This window comes from Haematobia irritans, chromosome 5 (genome assembly GCF_050003625.1).
Source record: "Haematobia irritans isolate KBUSLIRL chromosome 5, ASM5000362v1, whole genome shotgun sequence".
Classification (NCBI taxonomy): Eukaryota; Metazoa; Arthropoda; class Insecta; order Diptera; family Muscidae; genus Haematobia; species Haematobia irritans.
Window position 1 is genome coordinate 146,112,615 of NC_134401.1, and position 13,759 is coordinate 146,126,373.

At 31.3% G+C, this 13,759-nt stretch overlaps 3 protein-coding genes and 1 long non-coding RNA gene across 4 annotated transcripts; 1 reads left to right on the forward strand and 3 right to left on the reverse strand.

Moving 5' to 3' along the window:
* Positions 1–2,247: 2,247 nt before the first annotated feature.
* On the forward strand, positions 2,248–5,818 carry LOC142238228 (WD repeat-containing protein 48 homolog). Its single transcript, XM_075309820.1, has 11 exons — positions 2,248–2,499; positions 2,577–2,796; positions 2,859–3,071; positions 3,134–3,252; positions 3,315–3,771; positions 3,835–4,040; positions 4,100–4,204; positions 4,268–4,398; positions 4,459–4,654; positions 4,713–4,901; positions 4,974–5,818. The coding sequence occupies exons 1-11, from the start codon at positions 2,461–2,463 to the stop codon at positions 5,088–5,090; spliced, it is 1,992 nt and encodes a 663-aa protein (XP_075165935.1). The 5' UTR covers positions 2,248–2,460; the 3' UTR covers positions 5,091–5,818.
* Positions 5,545–6,763, reverse strand: Vhl (von Hippel-Lindau protein). The gene is made up of 2 exons (XM_075309821.1): positions 6,363–6,763; positions 5,545–6,281 (listed from the first exon to the last, which is right to left on the reverse strand). The coding sequence occupies exons 1-2, from the start codon at positions 6,533–6,535 to the stop codon at positions 5,933–5,935; spliced, it is 522 nt and encodes a 173-aa protein (XP_075165936.1). The 5' UTR covers positions 6,536–6,763; the 3' UTR covers positions 5,545–5,932.
* Positions 6,764–7,312: 549 nt separating this feature from the next.
* On the reverse strand, positions 7,313–8,455 carry LOC142240108 (molybdopterin synthase catalytic subunit-like). The gene has a single exon (XM_075311822.1). The coding sequence runs from the start codon at positions 8,453–8,455 to the stop codon at positions 7,313–7,315; it is 1,143 nt and encodes a 380-aa protein (XP_075167937.1).
* Positions 8,456–8,941: 486 nt separating this feature from the next.
* Positions 8,942–10,023, reverse strand: LOC142241197 (uncharacterized). The gene is made up of 3 exons (XR_012723524.1): positions 9,721–10,023; positions 9,551–9,656; positions 8,942–9,485 (listed from the first exon to the last, which is right to left on the reverse strand). It is a non-coding gene; the product is annotated as an uncharacterized LOC142241197 (long non-coding RNA).
* Positions 10,024–13,759: the final 3,736 nt, after the last annotated feature.

Consider the following 13,759-nt stretch of genomic DNA (forward strand, 5'->3'; position numbering starts at 1 on the left):
CAAACACATACACACTCACATAGATATATGCTCGCATTACTACAACAACAATGACAATAGACAATGAGATGAAATGAGAAAGCAAAATAACAAAGCAAAGGGGTTGTTATTCTATGAGAGAGTAAGAACTAACATTTCGGTAAGCAAACAAAAGAACATAAAAGAAATTCAGGAAAATACCAGAAAATGAATAGATGATTCCAACAAGTGATAGCGAAACTCCATCGTTACAATTTTAAATTTTAAATTAACGGAAACTAATTTAAATAAACTTATATCTATAATTATCAAATTCGTAACAATATGTATATAATTCAGTTCTTGGCCCGGTATATGGTATATAGGGAAGTGTATAAATAACTACCAACAGATATGAAGTTTTGAGCGGTAATTATAGAACCGAATTGAAATATGGGGGTCGCTTTATAAGGGGGCTATATACAATTAAGAACCGATATGGACCAATTTTTGTGTGATTGGGGATAGGTTTATCTGGGGGCTATATATACGCGGCCATATACTAGCACAATGTAAAAATTTCAACCGATTCGGATGAATTTTGCTCCTCTAAGAGGCTACGGATGTCAAATCTGTAAATCGACGAATTATTGCATGGTTTTCAAGACTAAATACTTAGACCACGTACCAAATTTCAACCGGCTCGGATGAAATTTACTACTCCAAGAGGCTTTGGAGGTCGAATCTGGGGACCGGTTTGTATATGGACTAGATATAATTATGGACCGATATGGATAAATTTTTGCACGGTTGTTAGGAACCATATTCTAAATCCACGTACCAAATTTCAACAGGATCGGAAGCATTTTGCTCATCCAAGAGGCTTTGGAGGACAAATCTGGGGATCGGTTTATATGGGGACTATATATAATTATGGACAGATATGGACCAATTTTTGCATGGTTGTTAAAGACATACCACAAAAACCACATTCCAAATTTTAACCGGATCGGAAGCATTTTGCTCATCCAAGAAGCTTTGGAGGACAAATCTGGGGATCGGTTTATATGGGTACTATATATAATTATGGACAGATATGGACCAATTTTTGCATGGTTGTTAAAGACATACCACAAAAACCACATTCCAAATTTTTACCGGATCGGATGAGATTTGCTCCTCCAATAGGATCCGGAGGTCAAATCTGGGGATCTGTTTATATGGGGGCTATATATAATTATGGATCGATGCATGGTAGTTAGAGACCGTATTCTAACACCATGTACCAAATTTCAGCCAGATCGGATGAAATATGCTTATCTTAGAGGCTGCGCAAGCCAAATCTGGGGGTCCGTTTATATGGGGGCTATACTTAAAAGTGGACCGATATGGCCCATTTACAATACCATCCGACCTACCTCAATAACAATTACTTGTGCCAATTTTCAAGTCGATAGCTTGTTTCGTTCGGAAGTAAGCGTGATTTCGACAGACGGACGGACGGACAGGCTTAGATTGAATTTCATCACGACCCAGAATATATATACTTTATGGGGTCTTAGAGCAATATTTCGATGTGTTACAAACGGAATGACAAAGTTAATATATCCCCCTTCCTATGGTGGAGTGTACAAATATTATATACAGCTCAAACGGCTGCATTGTAATTGCAACAGAATCTACAAACGTATTACCTGTTCCTTCGGGAAAACGTCACATCTAGCGATAGATTTGTCAGAAGTGAACTAGCAAATCTACAGCTTGCCAATATTATCAATATCATGTACAACTTTTATGATGGCAATTCCACTATTCTCTTTTATTGACAGTTCATAATTCCCACAAAAGAATTCTGTTTAAACTGCTACATTGCAATTTCAATAGAATCGATTCGGTATTATTGGCAAAAGGGCGATGTATATACTCGAACAGAAAATAAAATATCACACGCCATGCCTCTTAGCGCCATCTAGCGATAGTATTGTAACTTCACTTGAAATCAACTGCTTGTTATATTTTCTTTGACAGGATTTAATTTATGGTTACCACCGTTATGTTACTTTATGGGACTTTCACATGTTATAGCCTCTTTATATATATTTTACATAGGAGTTTGCTATTAAATGTTGTTTATCAAAAGTATGAAATATAATATTGTTACAGCGTTAAAACAAGTCAAATTCTTTGAGTCCCTTTATTGTTTATTTACATCTTGCAACTACGTAGCCAAACTACGCGACGCCGTTGTATAATTCTGCCGGTTAGACGCCGGACTGGGTTACATTTAACGCAGTTGCAATTATCGATCGACTCCACAGTCTGACAAGTTTTCAATTCAGGAAGAAAAATTGCAAAATTGTTAGAATTTGTTTGATTTGAGAAAACCCGAATGTTTTGCTATAGCTCCATTGAGTCAACTATACTTAATGATAAAGTAGTAGTGCCTTATTAGAAAATCAAACGGATAAAAGGTGACATTTTTTCATAGGGTCTCCATCCAGAATGCTGACACATAAAAGCTGTGGGCGCAAGAAAATACAGGTCAAGTCAAATATTCCAATATTTACACCAGCAATGTTAATGTTTTTTTTATAATTTTTTATTTTTTCGTTTTGCAGGTCTCCTATGTAATACGTGATGGCGAAGAAAAGCAACACCGGAACGGTGTCAATCAATTGCAGTTGGATCCAAACAATGGTAAATTATACTCCGCCGGTCGAGATGCCATTATTCGTGTTTGGAATTCTCGTTCCGAGTCAAATGAAAAATATATACAGTCCATGGAACATCATAACGATTGGGTTAATGATATTGTCCTATGTTGCAATGGACGTAATTGTAAGTGAACGATGGTTAGACCAAATGGAATATTTAACCACATGATTTTTGTACATATTTAGTAATTAGCGCTAGCTGTGATACAACGGTCAAGGTATGGAATGCCCATAAAGGATTTTGTATGTCTACCCTCAGAACCCACCGTGACTATGTACAGGCTTTGGCATATGCAAAAGATCGCGAACAGGTGGCCAGTGCTGGCTTGGATAAATCCATATTTTTATGGGATGTCAACACATTAACAGCTTTAACTGCCAGCAATAATACTGTCACCAGTAAGTTTTACTCATTTCTCATTTTATGGAACCAATAAATAATGAAATTGGTCTATTTACAGCATCTAGTCTTAACGGTTCCAAAGATTCCATCTATAGTTTAGCAATGAATCCAGCTGGTACTGTTATTGTTAGCGGTTCAACTGAAAATATTTTACGTGTTTGGGATCCTCGTACATGTGTAAGAATTAAATCCTCGGTTCATTGAATAGACTTTAAAATGTACTTTAAATTTTTTTTTAGGTTCGCAATATGAAACTTCGTGGTCACACAGAAAACGTTAGGGCTCTGGTGGTGTCTGCCGATGGGAATCAAGTTGTATCAGGAAGCTCTGATGGTACAATTAAAATATGGAATTTAGGTCAACAACGTTGTGTTCAAACTATACATGTGCATAAGGAAGGAGTGTGGAGTTTACTTATGACCGATAATTTTCAATATATTATATCGGGTAGCCGTGATCGTAATATTGTTATAACCGAACTCAGAAATCCCAGCAATTCCATGGTGGTATGCGAAGAAAAAGCTCCAGTTTTAAGTCTTTGCTTTAATATCGACAAGAGCGGTGTGTGGGCAACAACATGGAATTCAGATATACGATGCTGGAAACTTCCATTATATGATAAATGTACATTGAATTCAAGTGGAGGTATGGATGCTCAGTGGACATCAGCTGGAACTGAAATTGCTTGCATTAAAGGTAAGTCGTTATAGGTTGTATTGTTTATGGACAATTTTATGGAAGTATTTTTTTTTTTTGCAGGCGGAGCTGCTATAAAGAAATGTGTGGTTCTAAATGATAAACGTCATATTGTAACAAAAGATACAGAAGATAATGTTGCCATTTACGATGCGTTGCGTGTTGTTAAGAAGGAAGAATTGGGAAAAGTCGATTTTGAAGAGGAAATCAAAAAGAGAAATAAACAAGTTTACATTCCCAACTGGTTTACAGTGGATTTGAAGACAGGGGTATGCGATTATTTATTCGAACTAAGGTATAGTCTATATCTTTGTTTTCTCGTTTACAGATGCCTACAATAGTATTGGGACAAGATGAGGTGGATTGTTTTTCAGCTTGGGTATCAATAGAAGCTGGTCTTCCCGAATGCTCAGATCCTCAATCGGAAATGAAAGTAAAAGTTTTTAATTTTTGAGACTATTTTTAGATATAAAAAAATTCTAATTTGATTTCCTAGATAAATTATGGAAAATTATTGCTAGAAGCTTTATTGGAATATTGGACACCACCACATAGTATACCTCCCAATGAAATGGAAAGAGGCAATGGATTTTTCCAGGTTCCGAAACACATACCGGTTATATTCAGGTAAATAACCACATTCATCCATTTTTTTAAATTTGAATTGAGTTTGATTGCAATCTTTAGTGAGGTTGGTGGACGCACAGTATGTCGTTTGCTGGTGCGAGATGCAGCAGGTGAAAGTGAAAGCACCCTATTACACGAAACTGTTCCTCAATGGGTAACTGATGTAGTCATTGAGAAGGCGCCCCCGAAATTCTTGAAAATACCTTTCTTCCTAACACCACACCCGCAAATGGGTAAACCGGAAAGAACAAAAAAGGTGAGTGATCCTGCCCATCCAGCTAAAAGCTCACATAATAATGAATTGTTTTCTATAGGATCGTTTGGTAGCCAATGAATTCATTCAATGTCGTAAAGTCTGCGAGCATGTTTTGGAAAAAGTTTTGGGAGCTGAAACAACACCAAGCGGTGGCAATGCATCGAGTTCTTCGCAAAATAGCGATGCCAACTCAGAGGGGTCTCAGGTACCACCTGAAGATCGCATTGAATTATGGTGCAATGATGTGGTATGGCAAAGAGTTTAAATTGAATTTTTGACCAATTATATCTCATTAATTATTTCTAATTTTGATTTATAGGTGGTGGATCCCAATATGGATTTGCGCACAGTACGACATTTCATATGGAAACAGTCAACCGATCTCACATTCCAGTACAAAACTAAGCCAAATTTTTCATATGATGGAAAACTCTGAATAAATCTAAAAAGCAGCAGTTTTAGTGATTTGCTACCATTTGGCGGATAAAAAAAAGCACAGAACAAACAACTTCGGCACGATGTGACTACAATTTAGAGGCATCTATCTAGCTGTTGGAAACCACACGAATGACATGCCAAATATCTATATATGATCACAAATATCTTTTATTTGTTTTGTTGTTTGTTTTTGCACCACCTTCCTTGAAATCTGTCGATGAGCGCTGGGTGGAAAATGTGTAAAAAAAATCAAATATTGAAAAAAATTGGCAAACCGTTTGTAAAATTTATCTGTTTCTGGACCATTGGTATATCACATTGGTACACTATATCATCGATTTGTCATTTCTCCAAACTACTCCAAGACACAACAGCAATAATACTCATTCCACTTTCCCTTACCAAACACGACACATATTTTTCCAAGAAATTAATGCATACAATTGTCCGGATATGTTATGTGGTTAGCGGTTTGCTATATTTTTTTCTTACTTATTGTAATAATTTCTACATACATATTTTTTAATATAACTACATTTATAATAAGGATCTATTCGTAAACTTAACTTATTACAAAAAAAAGCAGTGCGACAAGCGAACCATACATTTCAAGATGAGGAAAAAGTTGTTATCAATTTGTAGCTATAATTAGACATAAAATCCATTCAAACAAATGTCCCATTAAATAAAGAACACTGACATAATAAAGACAATTTTTTTAAAATATTCTTGACTTTAAATTGCAATTTCATGGTACGAAAAAATATTTTTCTATTCCCTTGACTATATATGCCTATACTATGTATACTCCACATAAGGATCATCTTATCAAGACAACCATTAAAATATAGGTACACTTCGTTGCATACCTATCTCTTTATGTTTTTCCATTAATTCCAATATTGACTTTAAATCATTGTGCAAGGTGCGTGGAAGAAGGAGGGCCAAATTTTCCAAAGCATCATTAGCACTCTCCATATTTTCGGCTATCGTTTGTGCTATTCGCCAAAGGCACCGCGAACGCAATGTTGGTGTAACCGGCAAATGTATAGCAATCAATTTTCTACATGGTAACAACTGGCCAGCATTTTTCACTCTATAAAGCTGTGGCCAGAATATGTCTTGATGTTTAACATGCATACGCTCTCCTGTTGCCGCATCACGAAATATCCATGGATGTGAAACATAGCTTGAAATAAAAAGAAACAAACAAATAGAAGAATTTTAACTATTTATATATACTCCTCCAATATTTCTTTTATATACATACGTATTGGCTTTTATTCCTGAACCTGGTTTCAAGGAGGTAAAAAAATCTTGGCTCCCATAGAAATCCATCCAATAAAGATTAACTTGTCGATTTGTTGTATTGAGAAAGAATACAAAAGATTTTTCATATGAAAACTTAGACGCCAGTCTGGGTTGTGGACCTAAGTGTTCCATGGGATGTCTTATTGTTGTGTTTTGGTGTCGTAGTTGAAAAAAGGCGATGCTTATAACATCATAAGCCAGGTTATTGAAACGATCGATGTACCACAAATATACATCAGTAATTTGGAATTAAGGAGGCCACACAAACTGTGTTATTGTTTATTAACATTAATTAATTGATTCTTCCAAGAAGCTTTGTTATTGGATTGTGTTTACAATTAACAAGTTGACAGCTGTTAATGTTCCCTAATTATGGGCGAGCAAATGAATTGATTGCAAAATGGATATGTGTCAATTCGCAACAGAATTCGAAGGTAGCCGCGTAGTGTCAACTGATTTAATGTTCACACTTTCGTTAACCTATGTTCACATTATGCTTGAAATCATCCAATTTTATTTTCGTTTGAAGTCAATTCCACTTTTATTTTCGTTTGAAGTCATGACATTCAAGAGGAAAATTGAAAGGGTTATATCAATCAAAACGATGTGAAAATGCACTTTCCTTTAACGTACTACTATAATAATACAATAAAATTTCTCACTTTCGTTAACTATGTTCACACTATGCTTTTTTAAATTTGGACATTTGCAAATTTTCAAATAAAAATTCCAATTTTATTTTTGTTTGATGTCATGACATTCAAGAGAAAAATTAGAAGTGTTAAATCAATAGATTATTATTCCATTGTTTTTCTACAAATGTGTTTGCCCCCAGATAAGCATCACATAAGAATACGTAATAAAAAAAGTTTCGTCATATGTAAAATATTTATCATCTTTTATTTATCTTCATATTCGTTGTGCCTCAGTTTCAATTATGTGATTAATTTCAGCAACATCATACACTTTCCGTCGTCCTTGTCGGATACTTGAAGATTTTCTATCGATATTCTCTTCCATTATAGGCATGGTATTTCTAGCATTTGGTTTATCAAACAAGACCTGACAATATTCCGGTGAAATTGATTCCAAATATAGTAAACGATCTTCTATGTGCTTGATTCGTTGATAGATACTCTTTTTGTCATTATTTTGAATATTCAAATGTTCTTCTATATTACGAGCCCTCTCCAATAACATATTTCTCATGTCTGTGGTGCAATCCAAATCCTGCGTTTCTTTTTTTATTTTATTTGCTCTAGGTGTTTCCATTAAATTGTCCAAAGCATACAAATAATCATGTTGCACTTGGGGACCTAATTTATTATCAGTTTTACGAATCTTTAGATGACACTTGGAATTCTCCTGTTTTATTATAGTTCCATTTATGCGAGCACATGAATCTATATCCCCAACGTCTTGAGTATCCATTTTGAGTGTATCCAAATTTTTGGGTTTTATGTAATCCACAATATTACTAAGATCGATTTCTTCTCGTTTTCTTTCGATGAAACTTTGAATTCGTTTAACAATTTCCTGCTCGCTTGCAGAAATTTGTACAAATTTAGAAGGTAGTTGGTTAGAATCTTGGATATCACATCGAGTTTCATCAAATTTGTAGGACTCGTCTTCTCCCGCGTTACTATCCATATCGAATATTTCCCTCTTCCATATGGGAACACGTTTTTCTAATTCTTCCATTATAAAGTCAACAGCTTCTAATGATGATTTACTTGGTTGTTTAGCATCCGATGATCCTATTGCGATGACAATATAAGCTTCGCCTACGGGTACTACTCCGATGCGATGGTATATGATTATATTAACTATATCTGACCAGCGGAAACGTAATTCACCACAAATGTTTTCCATTTCTTTCTCTGCCATAGCTTCGTTTCCTCCAAACTCGAGCGATAGGAGAGTTTTCTTCCCCACTGGTCGTCCTCGTGTTATACCCACATATAAGGAAGCGGAACTGCATACGTCGGATGAGGCTAAATCAGTAATAGAACCAATATCTAATGAATCGTGCGTAAGTAACAAATAATTCATTTTTCATTAAAAATTAGTTCGTAGTTAAAGTGTCCACTATTTTTCTAAACAAAACGTTTGTTGCTTATTTGTTTATATCAATCAACTGATGTTTATTGACAAAAGATGGTCTCTAATTTAAGGCGCTCTGTGTAATTCATGGCATAAATGTAAACCATACCCAATAAACACAAACGATTGAAAAATGCTAAATTTCAACAATTTTTCAAACATTTTTTCAAAGGATTAGGGTAATATTCAAGTTGAGAAATTGTTGAGAAAATCGCGTTCTCAACAAAAAACAGACATTACCCTCAACAGTGAAATTCAACACATTAGCAATAATATCTCAAGTGTTATCGTCAAATTGAAATGCATCGCTACTCAATAATTTGTCAAACAATTTTCGATGCGAGTCAAATTCAAAATTAACGTCGTTGCAAATACTTTTCAACCTAAATTTGTATGAATGATATCCCCACTTCAAATTGAAAGTCAAAGTCAAAATTCTATGAATTTTGTATAATTTATTCATTTTCATCAAAATAAAATATATAATAATACACTACACTACATAATACATTACAATACCAATTGATAAATAATAATCTTATTAAACATATCAACAAATAAGAACAAAAAAAAAAACATACAACAAAACTTTAAATATCTTAAACATTATTAGTAAACACTTTAGCATTGATAATTCGTTTTCCTTCCTTTTGGTGTCATAAAACAGCATTAAAATTTATTAACATGCGGGCAAATTTAAATTAGGAACGTACTGGACCGCGTGTTAGAATTGATTTCCAGCAGAACGAATTCACAAAATATCCATTTTAAACTGATAATAGCATATGAATTAAACTGACGATGTGATGCACATTTTCATCCAGAAGTTGTTGATTTCAACAATTTGTTGTTTTTAACAATTTTAATTGGTTGCACTTGTAATGCTTCTGGAAACTTTTTCTTGTCGATAAGCAACTCATTTTTCATTGGTCAGCTTCTTAATGTTTACAAGAATGTATCATCCAAAGGTTTTAGTTTTCTGCAAAGAGATTTAAATTTAGTGACTTCTCTAAAGTGTTGATTTAATTTTTCATATTGGCGTACCAATTATTATAAACTATTTGAAGCAGTTCCAGTTAATTGTCCACCATTTTTTCATCGGTCAGCTTTTTAATGTTTTCAAGAACGTAGAATCCATAATTTTAGTTTTCTGCAAAGATATATACATTTAGTGACTTCCTTAAAGTTTTATTTCATTTTTTATTTTCACTTACCTATTTTTATAAACTATTTGGTTATTTGTCTAAAATTTTCCATTTTTTTAATTTCTTGCAATTGACCACGAACTTCGTTGCACAAATAAGTATTGAAAACCACATGGTTTTTTCGTTGCATTTTAGGGTAGTGTTTTGTCAAAGTTTTCTCATATTATCTTCAACACCTTTTCAAAGATTTCGTCAACATTTTGGCAAATTGGAAGTAATTCGCAAACAATTTGAAGATGTATTGAAGATGAGCTATTTCAAGTCAAGTTGAATTTATGTTGAAAATTATATTTACCCTCAAACTGAAAAGTTGTTGCATTTGAAAAACGCTCATCCTGTGTTTATTGGGATAATATCAAATTAATTCAAATTGAATACAAATGTTTGCGTATAGCGGTATGTTCTAATCCAATAAACACAAGTATTGGAGAAATGCTTATATTCAATACGCTTTCAAACATTTTTTCAAAGAATTAGGAATTCAATTTGAGAAATTGTTCAGAAAATCGCAACATTGCCCTCAACAGTAGAGTTCAACACGTTAGCAACCATTTCTCAACATATTAGCAACAAATTTTCAAACTAAATCTCATTTTAATGCTTCAAACCTATTGGAAAATTTGTTGAAAGCAAGCAAATTGCAAGGCCACTTGATTTAATGTTGAGGATGGGATTCACTATCAAATTGATATGGCGTTACCTATTAATATCTTTGTTGGGATAAGATATTAATAGGCGTCTTATATTCAACACGATTTCTAAGATTTTAAAAGGATTAGGTTAGGTTAGGTTAGGTGGCAGCCCGATGTATAAGGCTCACTTAGACTATTCAGTCCATTGTGATACCACATTGGTGAACTTCTCTCTTATCACTAAGCTCAATGACAAGGGACCTCCCTTTTTTTAGCCGAGTCCTGAAAAACTTTTTGGTGTTCGGTCGAAGCAGGAATCGAACCCACGACCTTGTGTATGCAAGGCGGGCATGCTAACCATTGCACCACGAATTTAAATTGAGAAAAACACGTTCTCAACAAATAATACCTTCAACCATAAAAATCAACGTATTATTTCAATCTCTATTTCTCAATACATAAGCGCCAACTTCTTAATTTTCATCTTCAATATAAATTCAACTAGCCTTGGAAAGTTCTTACATTCAACACATTTCCTAATATTTTTAAAAATTTAACATAAACTTCAATTTGAAAAGTTGTTGCTAATGTTTGAATTGTATTGTTAAGGGTAATGTCTGGCTTTTGTGGAGAACTCGATTTTGTTAACAATTTCTCAACTAAAGCGTGTTGAATATAAGCACTTCTCTAATGGTTGCTTATTTGATAGATTGGTAGAATTCTTAATGTTTTGCTAGATTTTGCAAAACATTCCGAGGAGGTACTTCATAAATTTTCTAAAGAAATACAATTTTGCCAAACATTTTTCCAGAAATTTATTTTAATCAATAGAAATAAAATTTTGGCAAAAAATTCTATAGAAATAAAATTTTGGCAAAATTTTCTATAGAAATAAAATTTTTGCAAAATTTTCTATGGAAATAAAATTGTGGAAAAATTTTCTATAGAAATAAAATTTTTGCAAAATTTTCTACAGAAATAAATTTTGACAAAATTTTCTATAGAAATAAAATTTTGACAAAATTTCCTACAGAAATAAATTTTGACAAAATTTTCTATACAAATAAAATTTTGAAAAAAATTTCTACAGAAATAAATTTTTTACGAATTTTTTTAGAGAAATAAATTTTTGACAAAATTTTCTATAGAAATAAAATTTTGGCAAAATTTCCTGCAGAAATAAAAATTTGACAAAATTTCCTATAGAAATAAGATTTTGACAAAATTTTTTAGAGAAATAAAATTTTGACAAAATTTTCTATAGAAATAAATTTTTGACAAAATTTCCTATAAAAATAAAATTTTGACAAAATTTCCGATAGAAATAAAATTTTGACAAAATTTTCTACAGAAATAAATTTTTTACAATTTTTTTTAGAGAAATAAGTTTTTGACAAAATTTTCTATAGAAATAAAATTTTGACAAAATTTCCTATAGAAGTAAAATTTTGAAAATATAGAAATAAAATTTTGACAAAATTTTCTATAGAAATGAAATTTTGACAAAATTTTCTATAAAAATTTTGACAAAATTTTATATAGAAATAAATTTTGACAAAATTTTCTATAGAAATAAAATTTTGACAAAATTTTCTACAGAAACAAATTTCTTACAAATTTTTTTTAGAGAAATAAATTTTTGACAAAATTTTTTATAGAAATAAAATTTTGACAAAAATTCCGATAGAAATAAAATTTTGACAAAATTTTCTATAGAAATTAAAATTTGACAAAATTTCCGATAGAAATAAAATTTTCAAAATTTTCTATAGAAATAAAATTTTGACAAAATTTCCTGCAGAAAAAAATTTTTTCCAAAATTTTTTTAGAGAAATAAATTTTTGACAAAATTTTCTACAGAAATAAATTTTTTACAAAATTTTTTTAGAGAAATACATTTTTGACAAAATTTTCTATAGAAATAAAATTTTGACAAAATTTCCGATAGAAATAACAACATTTTCTATACAAATCAAATGTTGAAATAAAACTTTGGAAAAATTTTCTATAAAATAAAACTTTGGAAAAATTGTCTATAAAACAAAATTTTGGCAAAATTTTCTATACAATAAAATTTTGACAATATTTCCTATAGAAATAACATTTTGACAACATTTTTCATGGAAAAAAATTTTGGCAAAATTTTCTATAGAAATAAAATTTTGGCAAAATTTCCTGCAGAAATAAAAATTTGACAAAATTTCCTATAGAAATAAGATTTTGACAAAATTTTTTAGAGAAATAAAATTTTGGCAAAATTTTCTATAGAAATAAAATTTTGGTAAAATTTCCGATAGAAATAAAATTTTGACAAAATTTTCTATAGAATTAAATTTTGACAAAATTTTTTATAGAAATAAAATTCGTTTTGTTTGTTATTGTTGGCTTCTCTTCAACCATTATTGTTGGCCAACTAAATACAAATCGATGATTTGAGTTTGGCAAAGGAAAAGAGATATGCTTGCAAATTTGTTTAGGCAGTAGCCGACTATTAAACCCTTTTTCGGAAGGTTCAAGTGTATTTCACTTTGGGATGAGTGAATTACCCGAATTTATTCTGATAATTGGTTGATAGTTTTGCTGCAAGTAGAGGATGCTGATGCTGTACATCCAACCATCTTGCAGTCTATAGGGCTTTGCCCAAATAAATTTGACAAGCATACTTTTCCTCTGTTGGTTAAGCTACACTTGTAGTTTAGTCAATGCATGGCTTTAAGCTGAGATCAAAAACAACAATAACGAAATAAAATTTTGGCAAAATTTTCTACAGAAATAAATTTTTTACAAAATTGTTTTAGAGAAATAAATTTTTGACAAAATTGTCTATAGAAATAAAATTTTGACGAAATTTCCGATAGAAATAAAATTTTGACAAAATTTTCAATAGAAATGAAATTTTGACAAAATTTTCTATAGAAATTTTGACAAAATTTTATATAGAAATAAATTTTGACAAAATTTTTTATAGAAATAAAATTTTGACAAAATTTCCGATAGAAATAAAATTTTGACTAAATTTTCTATAGAAATAAAATTTTGGCAAAATTTCCGATAGAAATAAAATTTTCTATAGAAATAAAATTTTGAAAAAATTTTCTATAGAAATAAAATTTTGACAAAATTTTCTATAGAAATAAATTTTGACAACATTTTCTATAGAATGAAATTTTGACAAAATTTCCGATAGAAATAACAACATTTTCTATAGAAATCAAATGTTGAAATAAAACTTTGGAAAAATTTTCTATAAAATAAAATTTTGGCAAAATTTTCTATACAATAAAATTTTGACAAAATTTCCTATGTAAATAAAATTTTGACAACATTTTCCATAGAAAAAAAATGTGGCAAAATTTTCTATAGAAATAAAATTTTGACAATATTTCCTATAGAAATAACATTTTGACAACATTTTT